Below are 27063 nucleotides of genomic sequence, written 5' to 3'. Positions count from 1 at the left end.
TGCATCACATGAGTCTGAATAAGACCGATGTTGGGAAATTTAATTAACAGTTAAGTTACATCCAGTATTCTAAAATATTTTCTCAGATGCTAAAATATTTTGTGGTGCATCCAGTACTTTAAAGCATTTTTTTATGCATCCGATATCTTGAAATATTTTTTTAAGTGTGTCCAAGACCTAAAAGTATTTTTTAGTGTATTCAGCATCAAGACAAAAAAAATTCTAAGATACTAGATGTACCTGAAAAATATTTTAGGATATTAGATGTATATAAAAAAATACCTCAGTTGCTTTATTCACTTTAGCCCTTTAATTAATATCTCATCAGATGACTTGTAAAGTCATAACAACCGTCAATCTCTTCTAAGTATAAGGAGGAGCATGATTATGGGCATATATTGGGACTTTTGAGTTTGTAAGTGCTGCGGTTGGGTTTTAATGGTTGAAGGGAGTGTTTGAATGCCCTTAAAATCACTTTTCAGAAGCACTTTTTTGTAAATCGAGACAATCTCTTTTATATATTTGCTTCGTATACCGTAAAAACACTTCTGAAACCATGGTTTTGATCTTATCCAAACACCCCTTAATGAAGGTTTGGCTAGATACATGCATCGGCATCATATTATATTGAATATTGAAGTAAGAGCCTGCAGGCTGCTCAAGAGCCAACGTCTCTCGGTGAACAATCTAAGAAGGACAGTGGCTTAGGGTCAGTAAAAGTAAAATCAAAACCATCTAACTGATAGTTGACAGTTTGGATTAAGTGAATTAAGAGATCACTATTAGCAAAGATTAAATAAAGAAACAATGGAGGAAGAGAGAGAGAGAGAGAGAGTGGTGGACCAGAGAGCGGGAATACGGGAAGCAGAGAACTGTGAAAGGGGCTATGTAAAAGACACGAGCTTAGGTAGAGCACATAATATGCGTAATGGATGGATGTGTCACTTTTTAAGGTTAAATTTGAATGAATTGAGGAAACATGCCTTCACTATACACTGCCGTTGAATACGCATTGTTCTCTGCATTTTACTGCTCCCTCACTCCCCCCCCCCTTTTAATTAATTAATTAGCATCCTATCCTTCTTTAATTTCTCCTTTCATTATACCCACCACATATTCTTAATTCATTTAAATATGTGGGTTTTAAGTTTTAACCCTTTTGTTTCATTCACTCTCTTATTTTATTCGCATATGAAAGCTGGAGTTTTGCATATTTTATAACCCTCATCGCTCATGTTTGAATCTGAAGCAAGCAACTAACCGGAATGATACTATACTAGGAAGGACTCCTATACAGTATAAGTAATTTTCTTCACCAAAATATAATTCAATTTGATAATATTGATAATATCTAATATTTATTTTTCTCTTTTGCCCTTCTACATGTATACAGCTAAACTTTATAAGTGATTATTCATTTTGCAATAATATTGACTTCTATCACAGGCACACATAGCATATCAAAAGCTTCACAACTGCTTGACCTATTTAATGGGGGGGGGGGGATAAGTTTATTAGTAACAAATGACAACTTGTTCATATTTAATTTAATTGTGATTTTATTTCTTGGTCAAGTCAACCTACATTTTATGAAGATTATTATAAGTATCTTAGTGCATAAACAACCGTGGTTTGTGGGGGGCGTATCAAGATACTGTCACTATAGAATTTATTACTCCATTTACTATTATAAAATAATTTTTTTAAAAAGTTCCAGGATTCAATTAATAAGGCATTCAAGGGCACAAAAAAAAAAGGGCATTATGTATCATGTCAAGAATAATTAATATTTTTACTTCAAAAATGCCCCTTACAAATAAATAATTTACTGATTTTTATAAACAACACTAGATATATGCGCAACAACTTATTTTTCCAAGAAACGGGCTTTTGATTTCAAATTAATTTCCTCGATTTTTTGGGGGGCGGGAAGAGTGGAAATTTAAAACAGAAACTCGTGCATGAACAAATAACTGGGTATCTCAAATATTAATTATTATCATTAATACCCAAAGAGACTGTCAAGATTTGGAAGTTGGAATCTTTTGCCAATTTCTTTCTCTCGAAGAGAAAGCAATAAATCAATCTGTCTTTGAACTTTTATAAAAGTGATGTTGTGACACACTGTGTTTCCTGCGCTAGCTAATACTACTACCATCTTCTGCTTATTTACAAGTCACTTGAAACTCAAACCTGTAAACAAAAAGATATGTTAAATTGATCATTTTTTTCACAGTTATCGTTATTAAGCAAAGAGTGTTAAAAATATATTTTATATTTCATTTTATCTATTTAATTACTTTATTCTTCTATGCATTTATTAAGTTAATGAGGGTAAAATTAAAAAAAAGTTCATTAATTATCCTACAAGTGACTTATATATAAAAATATAGTAGTACATTTTTAACTAATTAGTAGTATAATACTACATTATATATAAAATTAATGTTGTTATTAATATTTTTCTTTTGGCCAACGATGTTGTTAATAATATATATCTTATTGAATGGCCGTTTCTTAATTCATTTTTTAATTAATGTTAATAAAATGTTTTCAACAATATCTTGTTAATTTTTACACGTCTTTAAGTTTCACCACTTCTACAATATCTAAGTATGAATCATCAGGTCTCCACAACTCTACAATGAACCATTTCAAATTAATATATATAATTCAGAAATATGGTTAAAATGTAATCAAAAAATATTCATGCTAATGAAAACCATTCACTGCATGAAATATGAGTCTAAAAAATTATCCTTTTTTTTTGGCCAGATATGAAATGGAGACGAAGGGGCACTGGTTTGGATTCTAAGTTATAAGTACTTATAAATATATTTTATGTAAGTCAAGATAAAACTTTTTTAACATATTTATTTTATATTTTGTAAATTATTATTAAAAAGTCATTTATAAACCATTACAAATCAGCCATATGTGAAAAGTAGAACCCAGAAAACACGTCCATGAGTCCTAGACAGTGATTGTGGCCTGAGATGCGGCTTCTTGTTTGTGTTTGCTGATGCGGACTCCTCAAAACTTAAATGGCAGCTTCTTTCAGCGCGCGCGCACACACACACATTGCTAAGCTGTCATTGCTTTTAAATTGCTAGTTTAATTTTGTGGCCCATGTCTAATTAATCACAAAATTAAACTAAGTTGGCTTAATATTTGATAGTCCCTCGCATGCCCACATCACGAGTTTGTTAAATAAATCACTGCTTCCGGGAGCAGCAATTGACATGGCCCCACCAGGAGGTGGTATAGAACAGTAGAACCAATTCTGATATATAACACTCCATGCACACACTCATCTTATCTTATTTACAGGAAATTTCGAGCATGTTTTACATAAACTAAGACAGATCTTAAACTACATCAGTTGAAATATAATAAATTTTTAACTTCATCTTTATTCAATATATATAACTTTTAAAAAATATATAATTATCTACACTATAGCAAATAAATGATAGAATAATATATTTATACTAAAATTTTAATCAGTTGAGTGATAACTAATAAAAAGGATTAAAAATGTTCTCTTTCTAACTTATAAATAGAATAAAAAAAACTAGATATATTTACAATCTTTTATTTGAATATTAATGTAACATGTCACAACTGTGATGTGAGGGTAAGATTAAGATGGAAATTTTTTTAAGTCACGCTGTTAATATATTCTTTTTACCATACCATGAAATATTCAAAGTATGGGTCGATTCCATTATGATTATATTCATTAATTTTAAAAAATAGTAAAAATGAAACGTCGTCAAAGCCTACTACGATCCTCCTCCTTACCCTACGAAGAATGACCATATAAAATATATGTGAGTCGTCATATTCCCAGTGGCGTATACTTGCCTTTGTCTTCTTAATTCTCTAGCATCACGTATATAAATATCACTGACAATAATTTACATGTCAAGCATACATATATATATTCCAATTGAACACGAGCGCGTACATACGTGATTAATAATGAATAAAATCACATATAGCGGTGTAAGCCCACCATTTCTTCTGATCTAGCTGTTCATTAGCTTTGAGCATTATATTTTAAGTAAACCTTATTCACACAACAACCTCCAAGTTGAAACATGACCGATTGGTTCTTTCTCTCTGTCTCTCTGTATATATACACACACTTTACTCTTGGTGCTTAATACAAGACTCAATTAACTAATTTATACAAATTAAGGAAGTTACCAAATTATTTTAAACTATTATATTCATCGTTTTACTCCAAATTAATTGGCCTTATTTATAAATTCATATATAATATAATGATCCGCATGGATATTTTAGAGATAGCATATAAAATATGCTATAATTAAGTGATTTAGTAACTTTATTAGTATCTTCAAATTGGTTAATTGAGTTTTATATTAAACAGGAGATGGCATACTCTGATCCTTAATATAAGAGCTGGTTTAACTTTTAATTTGATTCTAAATATAATATCTTAATCTATTTTGCTTTTCATATTTGTCTATTTTTTTAAGGTAGTCCTTGTAGTAATTGCGTATATTAAAGGTTTCATTAAATAGTAGTTCTAGTCAATATACATTATTAGCAAAGGTATTTTATGGAAGACAATGCCTATTTATTACAAGTAACTAACTTAATAAATTTTTTTAATCTAATCAAATTAACCAATCAGTTTTTATAATAAGGATATTACCTAACATAACTTTGCTTGCGCCTTTTTTTTCTTTTTTTTTTTGCCAGATGCTTGCGCCTGTTGAAGTTTGAACCTTTAAACACCTTTGAAACCGGCAGGTGAGGAGCACGTGGTTTGCCCTACAGACAAAGGGAATGTGAAAGTGCCAACTTGCCTCCGCCAGACATCGATCTTTCTTTATGAAAAGAATCAAGAGGCTTAAGTATAGACTTTAGGGGCATGCCTCCTCATTAGGCACACATAAACTATTACTTGTGCCTCCATATATTATTTTACTATCGTTTTAAGAAGCAAGTTGATGCCAAAACCCTCAGGGGTACACGTGGCGTTCTTTATATTCGTTTAAATTAAAGGCCTCTGGGATTAAAATTATTGGACGGTGCATGGTGGTGACACTGGCTTCTCATCAACGTTCTCATCTTCATCTCTCCCTCCCTTTTTTTTAAAAATAATTTTGGCTTTGGGTGTGTAAATTAAAAGGTTAAAGCGACAAAAGAGAGAGTAATCAGGGGCTTTGACCATTGACCGGAGGGGGCACGTGCATTCAGAGAGGCAGCAACGGTGATTTCGGCGACGCACGTGCATCCCCTTTGTCTCGACATGCACTGTTATAATGATGTCTTTAAATGTTGGCTGCCACTTTGTAATTTTTTTAATGTTTCCATGCTTTAACTGTGGTCGACATTTACCTGTACCCCTCCTAGTTTAATAATCCCACTGTTCATTTGGAAACAAACCCCCCACCCCAATATAAAATTGGCGGTGTGATCAGTAAAAATATGACTCATATTGAATAATATAACTATAAATAATTTTCAAATTATTTTTACTAGTTTAAAAATGAAAAAAAAAATTTAAAGTAGGGAAAATTGTTTTTTTTGTTCACTTGTTCAAATAAATCCAGCACGCATCAATGTTGCGTTGGATTTTGTAGAGACTTCGGGGTTTTTGAAAACCCCAAAAAGCATCTTAAAAAAGTGCTTATACACAAGTCAGAACAAAAATTTTCTTATATATTTACTTCAAAATTCATAAAATCATTTTTAGAAAGCTAATGCAAACACCAACAATCAATAATTTTTTTGGATTAAGGTGTTAATTTGTCCTGAAAGTTTTCATTTAGAAGTGCTAGACACCCAAAAGTTTTTTTTAAGAACAAATTTGTCTTAAAAATTAAAAAAAATAATATTTATTATTAAAATAGTGATGTTGAATATTAACAATTTGACGGTGAGTTCAAATCTTTCAATAAATTTATTAATAATTAGATAAAATGATATGTTAAATAAAAAGCTTCAACATGCTAACAAGTCAAGATGGTTAGTAACTGTGAAGCCCAACAAACAACAAGAACATGCCCAAAATTTAAGAAACAAAGAGAGAATAGCCCAAAGCAAATTCCTCGTATTGCACGAATTAACCCAACTCCATGATGACTCCACAAAAAGCTCCAAACAATTATAATTTATAATTGTCCTGGGGCCCCAAAAAAGGGAACTGTTTTGTTGAAGGAAGCCAAATGGGTTGGGCTGAGGATCGTATAAAGACATCGGGCTCATTTTAAATACGAGCCTCTTATTCGGCCCAATGCGAGTTCAATCAGCTTTCAGCTGAATTATTTGAATTTCATTTCCCAGCTCCCGGAAGTTGGCCCACGATCAGCTCTGCAAAATGAAAACAAGGAGACATTATATTTTGTTTCTTTCTTTCTTTACTTTTTTTTTTTCGAGTAAGACATTCTATTTTCTTTTGAAAAAAAAGTATACAAGGGCTTAATGAAGGGTTATTTTCTTACAACGTGATAAATTAGCATTTGAATCTCTGCAAGAAGAAGTACCCGCATTTAGTATCTAATAATATTTTGAATATGATTACTTCTAATAGAAAGAAATCTATGCATAGGATTTACACGAGAAATTTTTGTATCACTCTATTCCTTCTTTTTTTTTTGATAAACTGTACCACTCTATTCCTATTTATAAGTTACTTGTGAAAAAAAAAAGGAGTAATTAATGAGTTTTTCTAATTCTATCCATGTTGACTTAATAAATGCAGAGAAATATAAACTAGATTGGTTGAAGAAAATATAAAATATATTTTTAATACCCCTTTCTTTAATGTGGGCAAATATTGAAAAAATTATCATTTAATGTATTTTTTGGTTTACAAACTTAAGGTATAAATGACCGATAAATAGAAGTAGATGGGTGTATAGGTTCCTTACTTTGTTACCTGTTAATAATAATGTCGACATAAAAATTATTCATAATTCTCAAATCTCATAAAAAAAAAAAATTATATGACTCGTACTCTGGACTCGCAAAAATAGCATCAGGCTCACATGGTCAAGGATGAGGCTTGCGTAATAGGCAAAAATGGTAAATAATAAAGGGAAAGGTAAACGTTAAACCACTGCTTATATGACCTGATTACCAAGGAATGCAAAATATACTAAACTGGTTAAGATAATAGTTTAATGATTAATTAGTTAAATCAGAATCAACTTAAAATCAAATCAGTCATGTTAAAATAATATAATTTAATTAAAAATAACCAAATATAACAATATGAATAATTACTACTAACAAAATATAATGAAATATAACAATAATTTGATTATAACAATAACAAAATATAATAATATTGAGAATTTTACTCTTTATGATTTATCAATGACTAAAATTAATAATCATTGAAATCAAAATATTATTAAAATTCATAGTAACTGAGATATTAGAAAATGAATGATAAAAATAAGACCAATAGCGATATAATTATCCAAATCGATTTATTATTGGTTCACACTAATTTTTACTAATTTATCCCAGTTTGACTGGTTCTATATAGGTTTAGCTCCTAATCAATTCACCACTTAAACCAAATTGGACCGCTAGTGAACCGGCCTGTTTGATTTGGTTTCTTCTCCTTTTTTTTATTGTTACTACTACTTATTAATTAATGACTTAATGAATATGCATTTTTATTATTTAAAAAAAGTCATGCATTATATGAAGCATGAGGTCTCCAGCAGGCTTGTTTAGTTTTGGGTTTTAAAAACAGATAAACACAAATTTTTTTTGGGTAATTTGCTTTTTTATTGACTGTTTTAAAAACAAGAAGTAACAAGTTTTTTAAAACTAAAAAGCCAAAATAATTTTTACATGTTTTCTTATTTTTATTTTTGTATTTTGTATTTTTTATTTTGAAAAATTTTGAGAAATTTTCTTCTTTTCTTATCTACCATTTACCACTTATCACTAGGAACGACAATTATCATCTGTAAAGGGTAATTTTTTATGGGTTTTTTTTTTGGTCAAATGTGATTTTTAAAAATTATTATCCAAACAAATTTTTTTGTTTTAAAAACTTATTCTAAGAAATAATTTTATAAAATTGTTTTGAGAATAAGAAAACAAAGGGAAAAAAAAACAAACAGGCCCCTAGAAACGTATTATCAAAAAAAGGAGGGAAAAAAATAGGCATGGCTTCATCCACATATAAAATATTATATATACATGCACACAATTTCTGATATTTAATATAAGAACAAGATATTTAATTTTTAAATATTAAAAAAATAATTAAATTAGTTATTTATAATAAATATGTATTGTCTTTATTAAAATATCTTTATTACATATCCACTGAAACAATTCTTTTAATCACCATATAGATCACTTGGTAACAAAATAGATAAATATGAGAGACAAAATATATTAAAATATCATATTTAAAGTTAAATTAAATATTTAACTAATTCTTATATTAAGAATAAAAAATAGTGTGTGTATATATATAGACAGGTAGCTGATGGATGGTGATGTGATGATAATTTTTTTTTTTTTTTTGACCAGCAGGTGATGTGATGATTAGATATACTGAAAGCAGTTGATAAATAATTTAAGTTGATTGTTGGTCCCGAAATGAAAAAACAAACTACTCTTAAGTGTTTATTCATATGGTTGGCCAAAAAAAAAAAGTGTTTGTTCATATGAGATTAATGTTTGACCAACATATTTGTCATTTTATTATTTTGAATTTCTTAAATCCTTCAGGAAGTGGAAGGAAGAAAAATAAAAGAAGTTGTCACACACACACACACACATGCGAGATCTATTGTTTTCTCTAATTTATAAAGGTAACTAAAGTATTTTAGGAAATTTGGATTAGGTAGATAAAGGGAAAAAAGCATTTTTGGCCGAAGAAAATTACCATGCCTGATGGTTATTGCAATAGGTTCTGGCAACTTATGGATTTAAATTTACAAGTAAATTTGGTTGGAAACCTGGAATATATTGTCTGATCACTTTCAATAATAAAATTATTATCTCGGTTGATTAAAAAACTACTATGATTTCACTAAACTGGTTAATTAGAATCATGTTGATTGTTTACTTTATAGTGTTATATATATCGATGTAAATAGTACAAGATTTAATAAGTTAAATTAAATTATTCATGGAATTTCGTACAATGACACATCAAGCAATCTAAAAAGGCTCTTTTATTACTGAACAATGACTCAGAAGTTTCATTCACCCCGTAGATGTTACGCTGCTGGCATTTTTTTTCCTTGATTATATTTTGTTTGTAAGAAGCTAAGCTCCAATCTTCATCAGAGCCTTCCGATAAAATAAAGAGAGGTTGTAACTCATCAAACCTTCCTACACATAGTTCACAGTCGAATATAAAGCCTAATTATCAAAATAGAAATACAAACCTTCGTGTGTGTGAATATTTTGTTTTAGATTTTTATTTGACGTTTTCATGGAAGAAAAACTGAATAATTTTTTTTTGAACAAAAAAATTTAAACGAAAAACCTTATTTCTTTATTTCTCTTATTTGATTTGATTTGATTGTATGCTTTTTTTTGGGTGCAAGAAAGCAAAAGTCTAAAGAACAACAGCAAAACCCCACTGTAATTAGTCAACGGAGCCAACATGACTGTATCCTCAGTCGTAACAAATAAAGTCATCATTCACGTGGAGATAGATCAAGTACAAAGAGCTACTTCCTTGTAACTTAATTTTTTGAATTCTCTGTTATAAGGGGTGTCTACGTTTAATATTTAAAGATACCTCAAATAAGATTGTCTCTACTTTCTAATAAAAGAATACATGTAAATGGTAACAAAAGTCATAATTCTCTCTATTTCTAAATATAATATACTACCTCTGGTTCTTAATATAAGATCTTGTTTGACTTTTATTTTTGTTCTAAATATAAGACCTCAATCTATTTTATCTCTCATACTTATTTATTTTTTTTAAAATAGTTCTTCTAATAATAATAGTTCTAACTAATAAACTTGATTAGTAAAGATAACACTTATTTATTACAAATAATTAATTTAACTTCTTTCTTTAATCTATTCAAATTAGTCAACTAGCTCTTATATTTAGGACTGGAGGTAGTATAATTTTTCTAGCTTATGTGCCTTTTTACAACATATAGTTTTATATTAAGGAATGAAAGGAGCATAAATATTTAAAGTAGGTTTAAACATGATTGTAACGACCTTTTTTTTTTTTTTTTAATTTGGCCAAATGACTATGATGAAGATTACACTTAATTGTCAGCACATGCGTTAGCTTCTCTATAAGTATCAACACGATTAAGAGAAGTGACGAATTATTTATATAATCTTTTCTGATATTCTTTTATTAAGTTTGACAAAAGGATGATTCTTGAGATATTCCCTCAAAAATTTGACTCAAGAGTTTTACTAGCATTAATATAATAAACAATTTGGTTTTCGTGTAACCTTGCACGTTGCATCCAACAAAACTAGAGCCCTCGATTATACCCATGAACGAAATCCTCCCATGTCATTCATCCTCATTTCTTTCCATGTTTTTTTTTTTTTAATCGTTGGATTGATCAATCAGCTTAGAACTGTTATGCATGATTGATTAAGTATTTTAATTTAGGACTAAATAGGTCAAGTTATTCATATTTATTAAGTCAAGTTCGTAAATAAATTTACAACTGTACATACATATTTTAACGATTAGTAATGGCAAAATAACAAGTATCTATATTTTAATGAATTTATAAGTGTAGATAAGCGTTTTAACCGCTAACAATAGTTAAATAACGAGTGTTTATATTAATATTTATAAATCTTAATTTAAATTATCAGAGCTGATTTAAAAATTTGTGAGTGTTCATGAATAAATTAACTGCTGCATATACATTTTAACTACTGATAATAGTAAGATAACAAGTGTGATTGGACAACTTGACCTGTTAGATATAAGTAATTTGACTTAAGTTTTATCTTTTAACTTAATAGTATTGAAAAATATTTAAATATTTTTTAACTTAAATGGTCAAATTAATTAGATAAATTTAATGGACAAAATTAAAATTCAACCATCGAATTGAAATCAAATAAAATGAAGACGCCAGAATAAAATCATGTCTAAAGAATGGGGAAAAAATAAACATGTCATCGGAGGGTTCTTTCACAGAAAAGCTACGTTTTTTTTGACTAAATAAAAGAACAAATTTTAATTCAACGGATCAACTATTGAAATAATAAAGGGGAACATAACAGGAGAGGTCCCCAAACCATGCATTTCGAAGTTAGATATTACTCATAAATTTACAAGTAACTGTCCTTAAATTTATAAGTGACAATGCGTGCACATATATTACCTCCTGTTTTTAATATAAGAGTTAGATAATTAATTTAATAATATTAAAAAAAATTAATTAAATTAGTTATTTATCACGAGTACTTTTCTGATCCTAAATATAGGACTCTTTTTATAATGTAATTTACACTACAAAAAAAGTCCTATATTTAGGACCCCAAGAGCATATATTAGTCTCCCTAAACTAATCATTTTCAATCATTTGTATTGGATTGGATGATTGGAATTATGCCCTTACAATCATTAGGAATATTTTAGGGAAAGATAGGAGATAGAGTCGACTGGAATTTTATATTTAGAATCAAATTCAACTTTTATCTAGTTTCTATATTAAGCATCTATATATATATTGCCAACGCCTAGATTTCATTCCTTAAATTTACGCCTAACCTCTCATAAATTTATTAGTGACTTTCCACGGACTACTTTCTACATTTGGTGCAAAATCACTTATTTTTAATTGCAAATAAAAACCATAGTTGCTTCATGGCATTTTAATAATTAAAGACCCACAATTGTCATTAATATATATTACCTCCGGTTCTAATTATAATAGCTAGTTGACTAATTTGAGGAGATTAAAGAAGTAAGTTGAGTTAGTTATTTGTCCTAAATAGGTGTTGTCTTTTTTAAAATATCCTTGCCAATCAAACGTATTGATTAGAATTATCATTGTTAGAAAGACTATTTTGGAAAAAAAAAAGTATAAATACGAGAGATAAAGTGGATTGGAGTCTTATATTTAAGACCAAAATAAAAGTCAAACAAGATCTTATATTAAGAACCAGAGGTAGTATATCTTTACAAATTTTGGAATTGTCATTTTTCCATCATACGCTATTGAATATACAAATCGCAGGAGAACCAGACTGGTTTTGCCCTGTTCCATTCATGATAACACAAAAGGAAAAGTCCATATGGATCCCGCTTTTCTCCTTTGCCCCTTCCCTGCCTTTCTTTGCCTGAAAGGACACCGTTTTGGTGTAGAGATGGTAAGGTGGCCTTTTTTTTTTTTGTCAAAAATATTTTTCAGTACCATTTATCATTTTGAATTATTTTTTCAGTATCACTTAGGATTTTAATATAATTTTTGGTCTAGACAGTATCCTAAAATATTTTTCTGTAAAACCCAGTATTTAGCTTCCAGTTTACTGAAGTATTTTTTTAATACAATATGGTAGCCTAAAATATTTTTTTAGCACCACCCAATATTCGAAAATAATATTTGACCTACTTAGAGTCCTAAAATATTTTTTTTATCGCATCCATTATCTGGCTTCTAAGCACATTTAAGTATTTTTTTTAGTAGCACCCAATATTCTTAATTACTTTTTAGTGTACCCAGTATACTAAATTATTTTTTGAGTGGCACTTAATTTCTTGAAATAATTTTTGGCACAATATTTTTAGGGCATTGAATGTACCAAAAATTAAGTTAGGATATTGGGTGTTACTGAAAAATATTTCATGTGTCGAAAGCCAAATATTGGGTGTTATAAAAAAAAAATATTTTCAGCCTCTGACTGTACTAAACATTATTTTAGGATAATGGGTGATGCTGAAAAATATTTCAGTGTGCTAGAAGTCACATACTACTACTTGGGGTTATGGAAAACTATTTTTGGGCTTTGACTACACCAAAAATAATGTTAGAATATTGGGTGATACTAAAAAAATATTTCAAGATAATAAGTGGTATAAAAAAAATACTTGATGATGCTGAATGCTTATTTTTAAAAAAATAGTGCCACCTCACCATTTCTACAGTAAAACGGTGTAGTTTTAAGGAAAAGAGGGCAACGGAGAGATGAAGCAGAGGAGAGCGGCAGAGGGAAAAGGATAGAAAGGGAGTGGCGGATGAGAAGGGGCAAAGGGGAGCAGCCGGGCGCAACTGTGCAAGTCAAGATGGGGCCGTCCTCTTCATCATCTTCTCTTATTTAAAAAAAATTCAAATTATTAGTAATAAGAAAGATCCTATATTCTATGTAAAATACAATACATATCAAATCCTTGCGAAAATCACACAACTTTGAAAATGATGATACACCGATCCTTTATTTCTCCCCAATTCTTTCACACTATGTAGCCTAATAATAATACCTCACGGCCATATCATCAACAACCTCTCGTCCTTTTTGTTCTCTCGCTGATAGGAGTCTTGCCGGACTTCTTGCTTCGTCTTCTTCCTGATTCAGCGGCCAAACGTGAGAACTGGGGAAGCTTGGAGCAATCAAATTATGGATGCCACCGCCCAAACAGGGAAAATATATGTCGCTGTGAGTAATGATCTTCAAGATGGAATCAAAACCTTGAATTGGGCTCTCAATAAATGGAAATCTTATCCTATTTCCATTGTTATTCTCTACGTGAGTCACAATACTTCCAAGGATCATGTTACTACCCCTTGTAAGTTTCTCCCCAGAAATTTTCTTGTAAAAATCTGTTGTCTTCTCGAGATTGTCCTTCAAATCAACTTGGTTTCTCTTAGTTCTGGGATTCTTTTGCAGTTGGCAAACTCCCAGCAAGATCTGTGAACGATGAGATGCTACCAGCTCTCAGGAAACAAGAGCAAGAGAAAATCGACAAACTTCTTTCCAAGTACATATCTTTCTGTGGGAAGGTTTGTAAATTTTTGTTGCTTTAGTATAAGCGTTTCTCAATCGGATTCGATGATGAATTGATAATAATTTTACATGTTTCCCTCTTCTTCTTCCGTTTCTGCGTATTAATTACAGGTGCCAGCTGAAATACTTGAAGTCGACAAATTTGACGAACCTATTCAAAAACGTGTAGTAGACATGATTATTGGTCTAGAAATAACCAAACTCGTCATTGGATTTTCAGTGATGAAGCCCTCCTGGTATTTCATTTTTCCTCTTGCTTTTTTCTTTCCCTCCGAGAGAAAAGTCTAACCAGGATTTTCTAAATGCTCTCTTTCTCTGTTCTTGTGATATATATAGGAAATCACGAGGTGCCATAAGCGGATTGTTCTATATTCATCAGCATAAGCCTGAATTCTGTGAACTGTTCATTTTATGCGGAGGGAAACAAGTATTCATGAGAGGACAGAACGATGAGAAGACCATGGAGGACGATAATGGGGTTGTGGTTGCCAGAATGAGAGACAAGATAACATTCAAAGATTGGTTAGATAAACTGTTGCCTGAGAGAAGCCATTTGGATTCCCCAGACTATCGTGGATCAGCAAATTCTTCATCAGCAAGTATGGAATCCCCAGGTTCACAGAACCAGTGGGAATTCTATCTCCAAGAGATTGAAACTTATTTCCAGGATTTGTTGTCTTCTCACATGAATGATGAACAATTGAGCCTTGAGCATCAAGACAGTGACGTCTCGCGGATTAGTGGAGTTGAGCCAGATGATGTCAGGGAACAGAACAATTCTAATATGGTATGTTAGAAACAATGGTCTCTCACAGATATTTTATCGAACATGTGGCCGTCGAGGCGTCATTTTTCCTCTATAAAGCTATCTGCTTTGTTTTGTTTCACTTTGTATCTTCCAAGGAGTAGTTAGATGATGGCTTATACTTTATTATTTGCACAGGATATTGAGAATAAAGGGGTTTGTGTGTGAAAGTTTGAAACAACCATCTGGTTTCAATGATTTTGCCTTTATATTTCTTCTGATTTCCAGTTTGACTCTGTTGCCATTTGATTTTCCTATGGGACCCATTAAGAATTGGGCACTGAAGAAGATCCAGATTATATGGATGCTGTTCTTTTTTTCCCCCCTTATGGAGATTCTTACCAATCAAAAGGAGATAAAAGGGCATCTTCAAACTAACATTTTTGTTCATGAATCTAATTAATACAAAATCAAAACTTGCTTTCTGTTGGCAGAGAGGAGCGGAAAGAATTGAGATGTTGAAAAGAAAACTGGAGGAGGCACATAAGATGATCCAGCTGAAGAGGAAAGAAGCTAAGGATCAAAGTGATAGACATGCAAAAGCTGAATGGGCTATTTGTTTATGCAACGCTCGGGTAATTTTTTCTAAGCTTGTGTTTGTAATCTCCTCCCCATCTATTTCTTTTTTCCCTTTAATAAACCCTTAAATCATTCTATCTTACTCTTTTGGCTCTTCATATTTTAACGAGAATAATTTATTTTATATGTTTATTAATTAGCAATATATATGTTTAGCATGTTTGTGTATGATATAAATATAATATTAAAACATCAAATAGTTTTGTATTTTTTTTGACAGGATCAAATGAAAAGTGCACAAAAATAGTTAAACCAAATAATATTAACCCAAGTATTTGATCGTTATAATTATCCGCTTATGCTAATTAAAGTATTAATATTGGACCTAAATATTGGATAACTCCATTATCATAATTCTTTTTTTTTTTTTTAAAGTTACCCATAAAATTTAAACCATGGAACTTGCTTAAAATTTATCAGGTATATTTTGCCCCCACCAAATTATCATTCACAGCTAAAAGTATATTTTAGTTAAACTTTGAATTATTCTAAATCAATTCTGAATGATGCTTAATAATTTTGATTTTTTTTCCTGCTTATTAACCAATACTGATGTCTGGTGATTCCGTGATTCAAACACTAAAATCAAAGAATAAAGTGAACTTTTGACAAAGTGATGCGGAAAAGATTCCGATCCGTGTGCCGTGTGCGTTTTGGTCGGGAGCGTGTTTCTTGCTTTCTTTTTGCTACTATGGACGGCGGAGAAGTTGGGGCGAATGTGGAGGCACAGAGTTGCCTCTATATGCTTCTCTTTAATTTGATAACCTATCCCTCAAATTCATCCTCATTGGAAGATTCTGATCCAATCATCATCACTCAGCATGCCGTGCATTTTGCAGGCTCAAGAACTTGAAGGCAAAATCAAGGAAGAGATCAACATGAAGGAGGAGTTAGCAAAAGAATTGGAAGCAGAAAAGGAAACCATATACGAAACCAGACGTGATATTGAAGAGAGCAGAAAGAGGTTAAGCTCACTGTTGGAGCTTCAATTGGAGCTCTCAAACAAGCTTCAGATCTCCACACAGGCAAGGTCACAAGCTGAAATTCAATTGGAGAATGCGGCGAATACCAGGTCGGAGATGGTGGCCGAGATCGACGAGCTTAGGAGACAAAGAGACGTGCTTTACAGAAGGATCGAGTTTTGCAAAGAAAAGGACGCCATCGGAATGGCGGCGAGGCTGACGGAACCCAGTTTGAATTTTAGAGAGTACACGGTCGACGAGATCAGGTTGGCCACCGACGACTTCTCCGACCGCCTCATGCTGAAGTCCGGTGGTGCCGACTGGACCAACGTTTATAGAGGAAAGATCAACCATTCCACCGTAGCCATCAAGATCCCCCCTTCCAATCATGCCTTGTCACCCCAAGAATTCCAAGCTCAGGTGAATTTTTCACAATCAAGAATCAACTATAAATATATTTGGCGTCAATAGCTCAGAACTCATACTTAATGTTATCAGGTGAGACTTCTTGGGGCTATTCGGCATCCTCACGTGCTGGCGATGGTGGGATTTTGCAGTGAACTAAAATGCATAGTTTTGGAATATATGAATAATGGCAGCTTGAGGGACATGCTATTTTCCAGGAGAAGAAACCGAGCCTTACCATGGCAAGACCGAATCAGGATAGCCGCCGAAGTTTGTTCGGGCTTGGGCTTTCTTCATTCGGCCCAGCCCAAACCCTTCATCCATGGGCACCTGACGCCTTCCAGCATCCTTCTCGATCGCAACCTCGTTGCCAAGATCAAAGGTTTTGGGTCCAACGAAGGCAACCCACAATCTGATGTAAGGGCCTTTGGAGTTTTGATCATGCATTTGCTGACGGGAAGAAACTGGGTGGGCCTGGTTGAGGAGGAGATGAAGATGGGAGAATCTTTGATGAAGGTTTTGGATGAGACTGCTGGGCCGTGGCAGTTGAATGTGGCCCAAAAGCTAGCAGACTTAGCCTTGAAGTGCATGGGCTTTCCTAATGGGCCTAAGCCCAAGGAAGGGCTAAGCATCGGAAATGTAATGCTGGAACTAAATGAGATCAGAAGAGAGGCTAATGACGAAGGTGCTAGAGGAGACACAACAAGATTTAGCGGAGGTGTAGATAAAGAAGAGCTTATGGATGTGCCCAACGTGTTTCTTTGTCCCATACTTCAGGTAAATGTGTTCTTGTTGTGGATTTCTGTCGTGAAATATATGTAATATTTTGTATAATTAATTAATTAATGCGGGGAGTTACGTGGGATGATGCAGGAGGTGATGAAGAATCCACACGTGGCAGCGGATGGGTTTTCATATGAATTAGAAGCAATAGAAGAGTGGGTGGGTTCAGGGCATGAGAGATCGCCAATGACAAACGCAAGGCTGCCTCACTTGTTTTTTACCCCTAATCACTCCCTTCGTTCCCTAATTCTGGACTGGCAAACCAAAAGATCTTCTCATTTTAAATAATTAGTGCTCCGCTTTGTTCATTATGTACAGAGTTCAATTGAGGCTTATTTAAGAGAGAATCATAAGGTTTGAGAGATCCTGTTGACCCATTAATTTTCACCACAGAAGGAATCCAATACACGTGAACCAAATTAAGGGGAAGTAATAGCAACATGGGCAATCGTCCCAACAGAAATTCAAAGTTGTAAGATATTGGTTCCTTTTACTGCGCTCGATTTCATTTGTTCAATGAAAACATTTTGATAACTCTAAATGATTAACAGGCTAGCTATGCCAAAGGTGATCCCAAACACAGCTTTTATATGTAAATTCTGTATTATTTCTTATTCTTAATATAAGATTTTATTTGAATTTAATGTTAAATATAAAATTCTCATCCATTTTGTTTCTTATATTTATCTTTTTTTTTTTTTCAAAGTGTCCTTATAATGGTTACACATGCTAAGTGTTCTATTAAATAGTAATTTTAATTAATATACATGATTAGCAATAATATCACATCTGGTTCTCAATATAAAAGTTAGTTGACTAATTTGAGTAAATTAAAAAAGTTTGTTAAGTTAGTTTTTTGTAATAAATAAGTATTGTCTTTCTAGAACACCCTTATTAATCATGTGAATTAGCTAGAATTATCATTTGATAGAATTTTTAACATGTATAATTGCTACAAGGGCTACTTTAAAAAAATAGATAAATATGAAAAATAAAACGGATTGAGGTCTTATATTTGTTTAGTTTTTATATTAGTGATCGGAGGTAGTATCTGAAAAAAGACAATACATATTCGTTATAATTATATTAAGAACCGAAAGTAGCATAGTTTATACAATAATTTTTGAATTGATTTCTAAAGTAAATTCACATTTTCGGAAGTAAAATCGTTTGTGGGTATAAATTCTGGAATGCTTTGTCTGTCACGGGGGTGATGAGGAATACTCATACCTGTCATGATTCGTGCTTGGCAGTGACTTTGAAACGCAAAAACGGGACCGTAGAGCTGTAGAGTAGATTTGGGGGTATTTGGATGACTAAGAAAAAACGCTTTTAAAAAATAATTTTACGCAAGTGAAAGCAAATCGAAACAAAACTTTTGAAAATAATGATCGAAAAATAACAAATGAACTTTATAAACTAAAATCGTCTGTTGAATTTAAAAAATCCTAATTTAGTCTCAAGAGACTAATTTGATATTTATAAGTATGTTGAATTAACCATATTGTTTTTTATTTTATTTATTGTTTTTAAAATACAAAAATCCCCACTGGCCGGCCGGTCACCGGAACTCTGGTGACCGACCGACAATTGGTCACCTGAGCTCCGGCAGTCAAAAACAATTTTTTAAAATTTTTTATAACTTTAGTATAACAGTTAATAACTTTTGCAACGCTATTAACAACTTCAGTATATCAGTTAACAACATGTTTTTTGAAAAATTCAAAAAGCTCCGGCGGCTGGAAATATTTTGAAAATTTTTACAACTTCAGTATAACAATTAACAATTTTTGTAACGCTATTAATAATTTTCGTACAGCAGTTAACAACAATTTTTTTGGAAAATTCAACAATTAGTCATTGGAGCTTTGGCGGGCAGAAACAATTTTTTTTGAAAATTTTTATAATTTCAATATAACGGTTAACAACTTTTGTGATATTATTAATAACAGGTCTTTTAAGAAATTCAAAAAGTAGCATTTTTATAACTTCAATAATGCCGTTAACAAGTTCCATAACTCTATTAAAAATTTCAGTATAGCATTTAACAACATGTTTTCTTAAAAATAAAAAAAAGCATTTTTACAACTTTAGCAACTACTTTTTTTTGGTTGAATTTTTTACAACTTTAGTATAACAGTTAACAATTTTTATAATGTTATTAATAACTCTAATATAACAGTTAACAACAAGTTTTCTGAAAAATTCAAAAAGTAGCATTTTTACAACTTTAGTAATATCGTTAACAAGTTCCGTAACTCTATTAACAACTTTGGTATAGCATTTAACAACAAGTTTCTTTAAAAATTTAAAAAAATGGTATTTTTATAATTTTAACAACTACTTTTTTTAAAATTTTTTATTACAACTTTAGTATGACGATTGACAACTTTTATAACGCTATTAACAACTTTAATATAGTAGTTAACAACAGGTTTTTCAGGAAATTCAAAAAGTAGCATTTTTACAACTTTAATAATGCTATTAACAAACTCAAAAACTTATTGTTAACCGCTATACTGAAATTGTTAATAGCATTATAAAAGTTGTTAACCGTTATATTGAAGTTGTAAAAAATTTTAAAAAATTGTTTTTGGCCGTCGGAGCTCCAACAACCAATTGTTGAATTTTCCGAAGAACCTGTTATTAACTATTATACTGAAATTGTTAATAACGTTACAAAAGTTGTTAACTGTTATACTGAAGTTGTAAAAATTTTCAAAAAAATTATTTCCAACCACTGGAACTTATTGAATTTTCCAGAAAACTTGTTGTTAACTACTATACTAAAGTTATTAATAATGTTACAAAAGTTGTAAACGTTATATTGAAGTTGTAAAAATTTTCAAAAAAATTGTTTTCCGACTGCTGGAGCTCTAGTGACTAATTATCGGTTGGTCGCCGAAGCTCTGGTGACTGCTGCCACCAGAACTCTGTGACCGACGATCAGTAGAAACTTTGATATTTTAAAAAAATAAATAAAATGAAGGATAATAATCATTTTAGTAAACTTGTAAATATCAAATTAGTCTCTTAAAACTAAATTAGAATTTTTCAAATTGCCATTTTTCCGAAACTTTTGGCATGTACTACTTTGCATACTGTCCTGTTCTGTGCCCAGTGCCAACCTATCATCAACTATTTTCTACGAGTTTCTATACAAGTCCTTCGGCTACAAGCCAAAGGTCATTGACACCTTTGCCCTCCTTGCTTCTTTTCCCTCCCTAATATCGCGCATCATGCATTCCTAAAATGCCCAACTGCAACGGCAACGAATAACGAAAATTCAGTGAAAAAGCAGAGGCCGTAGTCGTGACAACCGCAAGAGTCGAAACCATGGCGGCGGCGGCAGCTGATGAGTCGTCATCGTTTTGTTCATCCTCTATCTTCTCCCAGAAAAGCACCAGGCTTCCTGATGACACCGTCTTCTACGCCATTTTTCCCGACTTCGTACTCGACCCCACTACTCCCAACGACCTCTCCTCTCTACAATCCCTCCACCTTCAAATCATTCAATTTCTTTCCCCCTTCACCACCGATTACATCTGGCAGCATGAGCCCTTCACCCTCACCCCCTCTTCAACCCCCAGGTCTTCTTGTGTCTGCTCCTCTGACCTCCCTCACCTCCACGGCAAGGTTCGTTTCGGCGACAACCTCGAGGACGAGTGGTTCACCGTCTTCCTTCTCTTCCAAATCTGTCTTCACTTTCCCTCGCTCTCCATCAGAGTCTGGGACACTGACGGCGAGTTCTTGCTCATCGAAGCAGCATTCCATCTCCCTCGTTGGGTTAACCCAGACAATAGCCTGAATCGCGTCTTCCTTCGCCAAGGTGACCTTCATATAGTTCCGCGTAATCGGCTTTCAAGCCCGAGTTTAGCTGATTCGTTGAAATTTTTGGTCGGCTGTGGAGTCGAATCGAGGGCGTCAGAGTCGGTTCAGAGGGCGGTTAAAAAAAAGATTTCAGATTACCCGGATAGAGCTAGGAGGAATATGCATAGGGTTAGGGTCAGGGTTCCGGTTTCAGTCGCCCAAGTTTTGAAGCAGGAGCCTTGCATGATTTCGCTTGCTGTGGAGGGCTTTTATGACAGGGATATTGATACCATGAAGTTTGCGGCGACCATGGAGAAATTCTTGGGCAGAGGGAAAGACGAAGAATTGGTATGTGTTTCTGTGAAGATGTCTAGGGCAATGTATGCACAATTAGTGCAGCAAACGTTTCAAGCGCCAAAATGTTATCCAATGCCGAGCAGGAGCGACTTGTCAGTGTACATGGAAGCAGAGTTGGGCATGAAAATAGCTTGTGGGCTTGAGATGATGTATCAGCAGCGCAAGCGTGATGGAGTAGAAGGGAGAGGGAGCACGTGGGAGGCATTTAAACAGGCTTTGGAGAGGAGTGGTTATTTCCAAGGGCTGCTACCAGGTTCCAAAGAGTATCAGAGGTTAATGCAAAATGCTGAGGAGTATTATAGAAGCAGTTCTGTGTACTCCAGAGTCAGGTATGTTTTCTGTATTGACATTACCAGCACCACTGAAGTAGCCTACGTCAGGATTAATTTAAAAAAAAAAAAATCCATTGTGTCTGAAGAAAGCTGTAAATTCAAATAGGTTTTCCAGACTTATGACGTGGTATTAGTATTTGATGGGAAGGAGGGTCTGGGGTATCCGTATCATAGACTTTTCGAATTTTGGTAATTCAATTTTGGGAATGATAAATTTGGGTTGTTGTTCGACATTTTGGGCTATGGATTATAGAATTTGGATTCTCTTTTGAAATTCTTGCCATTTGTCACAATTCTAATTTATAGTCATTGAATTGACCCGAGTTGTCATTATCTTACTTTTTTTCCCTGAAGTAGAGGGAAGCCATATGTATTTCTTTCCCATTTGGTTTGAATTGCAAATCCATAAAAAAAGATCAATCTAAACCATTAGATTGATCTTATGATTAGAAATTAGAATTGAGATAGATCGATGGAATTCTGAAGTGAGAGAATCCACATATGTGGGTCAGGAACTCAAATTTCGCTCCCTCCCCGGGAATATGTTTTCTGCTTTTAGTTCTCGAGTTAATCTTGGTTTCTTATTTTGTCATTACTTTACTAATGTGAAAATTTGTTGCAGTGACTTGCTGAGTGCTCCTGTGAGACGCATTGATGAAATCCTTGCTTTACCACATTCAGTGGATGATTTTAAGGATCAGGAGGTCCCTCCATCTGATGATGATTCATGGCTCTATGGTGGAGACGAAGAGTTGAACTCTGTTCTTCTTGAAAGACAAAAGGAGATGGAACTTTATGACCTAAAACATAAGAAGAAAGGGAAGGGGAAAGAGCAGCAAGAGGAGGGTCTATCATCTGGTTCTAATGCTAGAGAGTTTAATCCTGCTGATATAACAAATACTATGCAGGCTTTTGTCCACAAAGTGTCAAGCTACAAAGGAGCTGAAGCTCCTGAAAGCATGTTAGTTATACTATAATTTTTTTTTTTTTAAACATATTTGATATGCATTCTGTACACATAGTATTGGCATCTTTTTCAGGTTAGGTTTGGGTTATGGTATGAGATTATCATTAATGAGGTTCAGCCAAAGATATTGAGTGTGTTCCATATGCATTGTTTCATGGAGGTCTGAGTACAGGGACTAATAATCTAAGGCCTATAAGCTTCCATTTTTCTCTCTTTCCTTTTTCCCTGGGTATTTAAATTTGGAAACACTCGTGCCATTTGTTATGCAGTGTTGATTACTCATAATTCCGCATGCCTTATGATTTTTCCAGGTTATTTCATGATATCTACAAATTAAGGCTGTGCTCAACTTGATATTTTGGAATTTTGGATATTTTTAAGAGTACTTGCTGTATGATGATCACTCCTTAATTTTATATTCTCTCGTCCTTTTAAGGAATAAGGAAGTGGACCTGGATGTGGACCAATTCATTAAGGACATGGAATCAGTAATGAAGCACCAAGGAGTTAAAGATGATGACAGTGATGTTGAAGAGGGCTCCTCATCTGAAGTGGACTTCGGTAACATCTGTGTTATTGAAACAAATTATCTTCTCTTGTTTTGTTTTAATTTGATATTTGTTACAACCATTTTCCTGCAAAGAACATGTATTGCTCCAATGGATCATGTATTGCACTTTACATGATTTATCATAGGCATGCATAGTTGCACATACATTTTGGTTCACAGCTTCACTTAAGTTTCAACTTTCTTCTAGCGATCTGTTTTATGCAAATGTTCCAGCTCCTTTTCGGTTTAGGAGGAAGGGCAGCTCTAGAAGTCACAGATTGTTTTCTGCCTTCATGAACAAGCATGAGCAGCTGCCTTAGCATGTGATCTTTTGCTGCTGCTGCTTCATAATACTTTTTTTTTTTTTTTAATAATTTTTAAAATTTTTTTTTCCCCTCTTGAGGAATGATTCAAACAATACCCCAAGGAAAAAACCTACTACCACATAAGGTTCAAGCCTTTTGATGGAGCACTTGAGTAATAAATAAAGATACAGTCAAAAGAATGAATCTCAAATTATGTATGCCTCAAACTGTGAAAATAATTACTAAAAGTAAATGCCACAATTCATTATTATTTTTCTCTCTTCATTCAGGCATGATATCTAGACTGTTCTAACGTGTGAATAAGAACTTACAATTGTGCTATCTTGAGCTTATTTACGTGAATGCTTTGAGCGGCATTCAATGTATTTAATCAAGTAGTGAAAGTTGATATGTAGTTGTTGCAGTTAAATAAAATAAGTAATTAAAATTGAGGCTTGTAGCTTAAAAAGTGCATGATGTTTATGGATGGAGGAGCTTATTATTGCATAAAATATAAACTTCTTGCTCCTTTTCTAAAAACTTATCTGTTTGTGCCAGTCAAGTTTTCTTTTGCTCAGGTAATTTACGCATATAAGATGTTTCTAATTGTTTGTGAATTATGTTATTAGCAGAACAAAATTCACTGACTATAAAACTAGCATTTCTGTTTTAGCATGCAGATAATAACCAAAAGGATAATGATTTCTTTCCAGGAAAATTAATCAATATATGAACAATCGATGGTGCATGTCTACCCCTGCTATATCTCTTAAGGTTTCTTATGGTTTTGTGAATAATTGTGTAGATGATTCTGATGAGAGCGATATGGCTGAACCTGACAATGAAGATGGTGGAGATACATTCATGCAGTCCTATTCTGATGCAATGAGTGAAGAGCTGAAGGCAACCACTCTGGGAAGAAGTTTTGTTCGTGCTAATGAACAAATTCCCAAGAAGGATGAGGTATTTTGCTTGTGTTTGCATGTAGGAAAAAACTATTCAATTTCTTATGACATAAATATTACCTGGCCTCACGAAGCCAATTCAAAAGTTAAGCAGTGAAAGATAAGCAGGTTTGCCGTGAACTATGACTCAAATTTGGCTCTTGATTTGGTGCCCAAGAGGACAAGTTTTTTTGACCATTTTCCCTTATTCACGTCTGATGAGGGGGCAATGTGCACATTCACATGAGAATTTGGCTTTTATTTTGTTCAGCAAAGTCTCATAGCTGTTAGAAGGCTGAATGCTGTTGCATGAATGATTTTCTTTGTAATTCTCCAGCAGGAAACATCGAATACCGTGGAAAATATGGATGAAGATTTTTCTCCAGTTGATGTGGATCTGAATTTGGTAAAAAGCTTTCTGGATTCCTTTTCTTCCCAACAAGGACTCCCAGGCCCTGCATCGAATTTACTTGGCCTCATGGGGGTGCAGTTCCCACAAGATGACAACAAGGGGAAATGAAATTACTTGAATAATTTAGTCCAAGATTTTGGGGATGCTTCAACAATACAATCTAGATAGCATGTTTCATCATCTTGTTTCTCAAGCTCTTACCATGCAGGCAGGGATCTGCTTGATTGATTCTATAGAGAAATCCCAGCCGTGATGTAGAACAATGATACTGGTTTTAATTCCTTGAGTAAAGAAGCGTGTTATGACAGAATTTGCTTTTGCAAAAAGCAAGGCAATCATTTGCTGCAGTGTTGATCTTAGCTATATTATGGAAAAAAGGCAATACAGTCATCTGCTGGAATTTGATCTGACCTATTTGATAACAGCAAACTTTGTCGCCAGTTTACCCGCATATTCATACTCTCCAAGTACACTCACTAGTCCCCACGCGGGGATTTGAAGTGCTGTTGCGGTGTACTGTTGGTATGTTTTATTGTCAGTTAAGATGTGGTTGGTTGCTGTGAAGTTCGTATTCTTCATTGTCAGCCGCCTGCGGTTGATCATGCCTGTGAGATGTACAATTTTGATGTCAGAAAGACAATGTAGAAGCTTATTATATTGAGGTTCTTTTATTGTAAAACATCATGTATTTCATTGTTTTCTTTTTAAAATCAGTAAGAAGTTTAATTGCAATTTTAGGTCAGACGCTTCACAAAAGCCATGACATTGTGACCTGTACCCTGCGTTTGGATGAGAAAAAAAATGGAAGGAAAAATTAGGAAAAAAGAGACAATTAAAAGAGAGAGCAGGGGAAAGAATTGATTTTCTTCTGTCTGGATAGCAAGCAACGGAAGACATAATGCAAGGAAATGACTGAGAAAATAAATTAGGGGAAATTATTATAAGGTCTCAAATAATTATAATAAAGTTCTAATGACAAATGAGTTGCTTGTATTTGTTGTCATCCAATGTATTAAAATTTGTCATTACAAGTAGATTTTTTTTATTGATGACATTCTTTCCTTGAAATCTCAAGATGGTTCTAATAAGTTGTGGGAGTCCCTTTCCCTCTCAGCCTACTTAAAGGAAGTTACATAAGCTTGTTGTGCCTAATATTTGAATTTTTATAACTTCAGTGATTTTATGTCAAAAGCTTGTAGAGGTTGAAAAAAATTAATGTTTTGTCCCTTTAATTAAAGTTGTGATAGCTCAATTAACTACTAAATTTGCTTATTTAGATATTCACACAAAAAAATTGTCTTTCCTAATTAAATTTTTCATAGAAATATATTGAATATATTCTCTATCAAAATATGACATCTCCAATTCAAAGATGAACAATTGTTAAGCAAACAATTAATTAGGGGTGTGCATGAAAATACAAATACCCCTGAGTTTACCCGAGTCCGAAGAAAAATTGCCTAGCCCAGCCAGGAAAAAAAGAGCCCAAAAAAGAATGGGCATCTTTGGGCTAGGCATTTTCATGGGCAGGGCTGGGTATTGGCAAGACATGCTGCCCTGCCCATTTGACCCTGCCGGATTATATATATTATAATTTATGAAATAATATTAATATATTAGATTTCTTACTAAAAAAAAAAATATCTCCCTCTTCTTTGCAATTTAATTTATTATTATTACATGTCTATTAGTTTTCCATTTTAGGGGGATCTAATTCTTCTAAAGAAGCAGTAGTATCTTGCTTTTAACTTAACTTGTTCTTCGTGGCTTATTGGGTATATTCTATTGTGTGTTGCTGTTGTAATGTTGCTATTTATAAGTCCATCTTCCCCTCTATGCCATTAACAACTTTTTTTGTTAGAGAATGGAGTTCATACATTA

General features: G+C 33.0%; 2 protein-coding genes across 2 annotated transcripts; both read left to right on the top strand.

Moving 5' to 3' along the window:
* Positions 1-13392: 13392 nt before the first annotated feature.
* On the top strand, positions 13393-18083 carry LOC114741156 (putative U-box domain-containing protein 50). The gene is made up of 8 exons (XM_028929411.1): positions 13393-13753; positions 13855-13967; positions 14083-14207; positions 14308-14758; positions 15211-15351; positions 16195-16737; positions 16816-17499; positions 17596-18083. Exons 1-8 carry the CDS (start codon positions 13585-13587, stop codon positions 17791-17793), a joined length of 2424 nt encoding a protein of 807 aa, XP_028785244.1. The 5' UTR covers positions 13393-13584; the 3' UTR covers positions 17794-18083.
* Positions 18084-20772: 2689 nt separating this feature from the next.
* On the top strand, positions 20773-25417 carry LOC114741146 (protein ecdysoneless homolog). The gene is made up of 5 exons (XM_028929402.1): positions 20773-22001; positions 22627-22965; positions 23408-23532; positions 24632-24789; positions 25108-25417. Exons 1-5 carry the CDS (start codon positions 20842-20844, stop codon positions 25288-25290), a joined length of 1965 nt encoding a protein of 654 aa, XP_028785235.1. The 5' UTR covers positions 20773-20841; the 3' UTR covers positions 25291-25417.
* The last annotated feature ends 1646 nt before the right edge of the window (positions 25418-27063 follow it).

Source organism: Neltuma alba, unplaced genomic scaffold (genome assembly GCF_004799145.2).
Source record: "Neltuma alba isolate B1F8T4 unplaced genomic scaffold, ASM479914v2 tig00000604_pilon, whole genome shotgun sequence".
NCBI classification, from domain to species: Eukaryota; Viridiplantae; Streptophyta; class Magnoliopsida; order Fabales; family Fabaceae; genus Neltuma; species Neltuma alba.
This window is presented reverse-complemented; position numbering and strand designations above follow the sequence as displayed.

Bases quoted from the DNA above. Each gene is read 5' to 3' on its own strand.
- LOC114741156 (XM_028929411.1), top strand. From the start codon at position 13,585: ATGGATGCCACCGCCCAAACAGGGAAAATATATGTCGCTGTGAGTAAT. The intron at 14,208-14,307 runs GTATTTCATTTT...TGATATATATAG, and splicing joins TCAGTGATGAAGCCCTCCTG to GAAATCACGAGGTGCCATAA. The intron at 17,500-17,595 runs GTAAATGTGTTC...GGGATGATGCAG, and splicing joins TTCTTTGTCCCATACTTCAG to GAGGTGATGAAGAATCCACA.
- LOC114741146 (XM_028929402.1), top strand. From the start codon at position 20,842: ATGGCGGCGGCGGCAGCTGATGAGTCGTCATCGTTTTGTTCATCCTCT. The intron at 22,002-22,626 runs GTATGTTTTCTG...AATTTGTTGCAG, and splicing joins TCTGTGTACTCCAGAGTCAG to TGACTTGCTGAGTGCTCCTG. The intron at 24,790-25,107 runs GTATTTTGCTTG...GTAATTCTCCAG, and splicing joins AAATTCCCAAGAAGGATGAG to CAGGAAACATCGAATACCGT.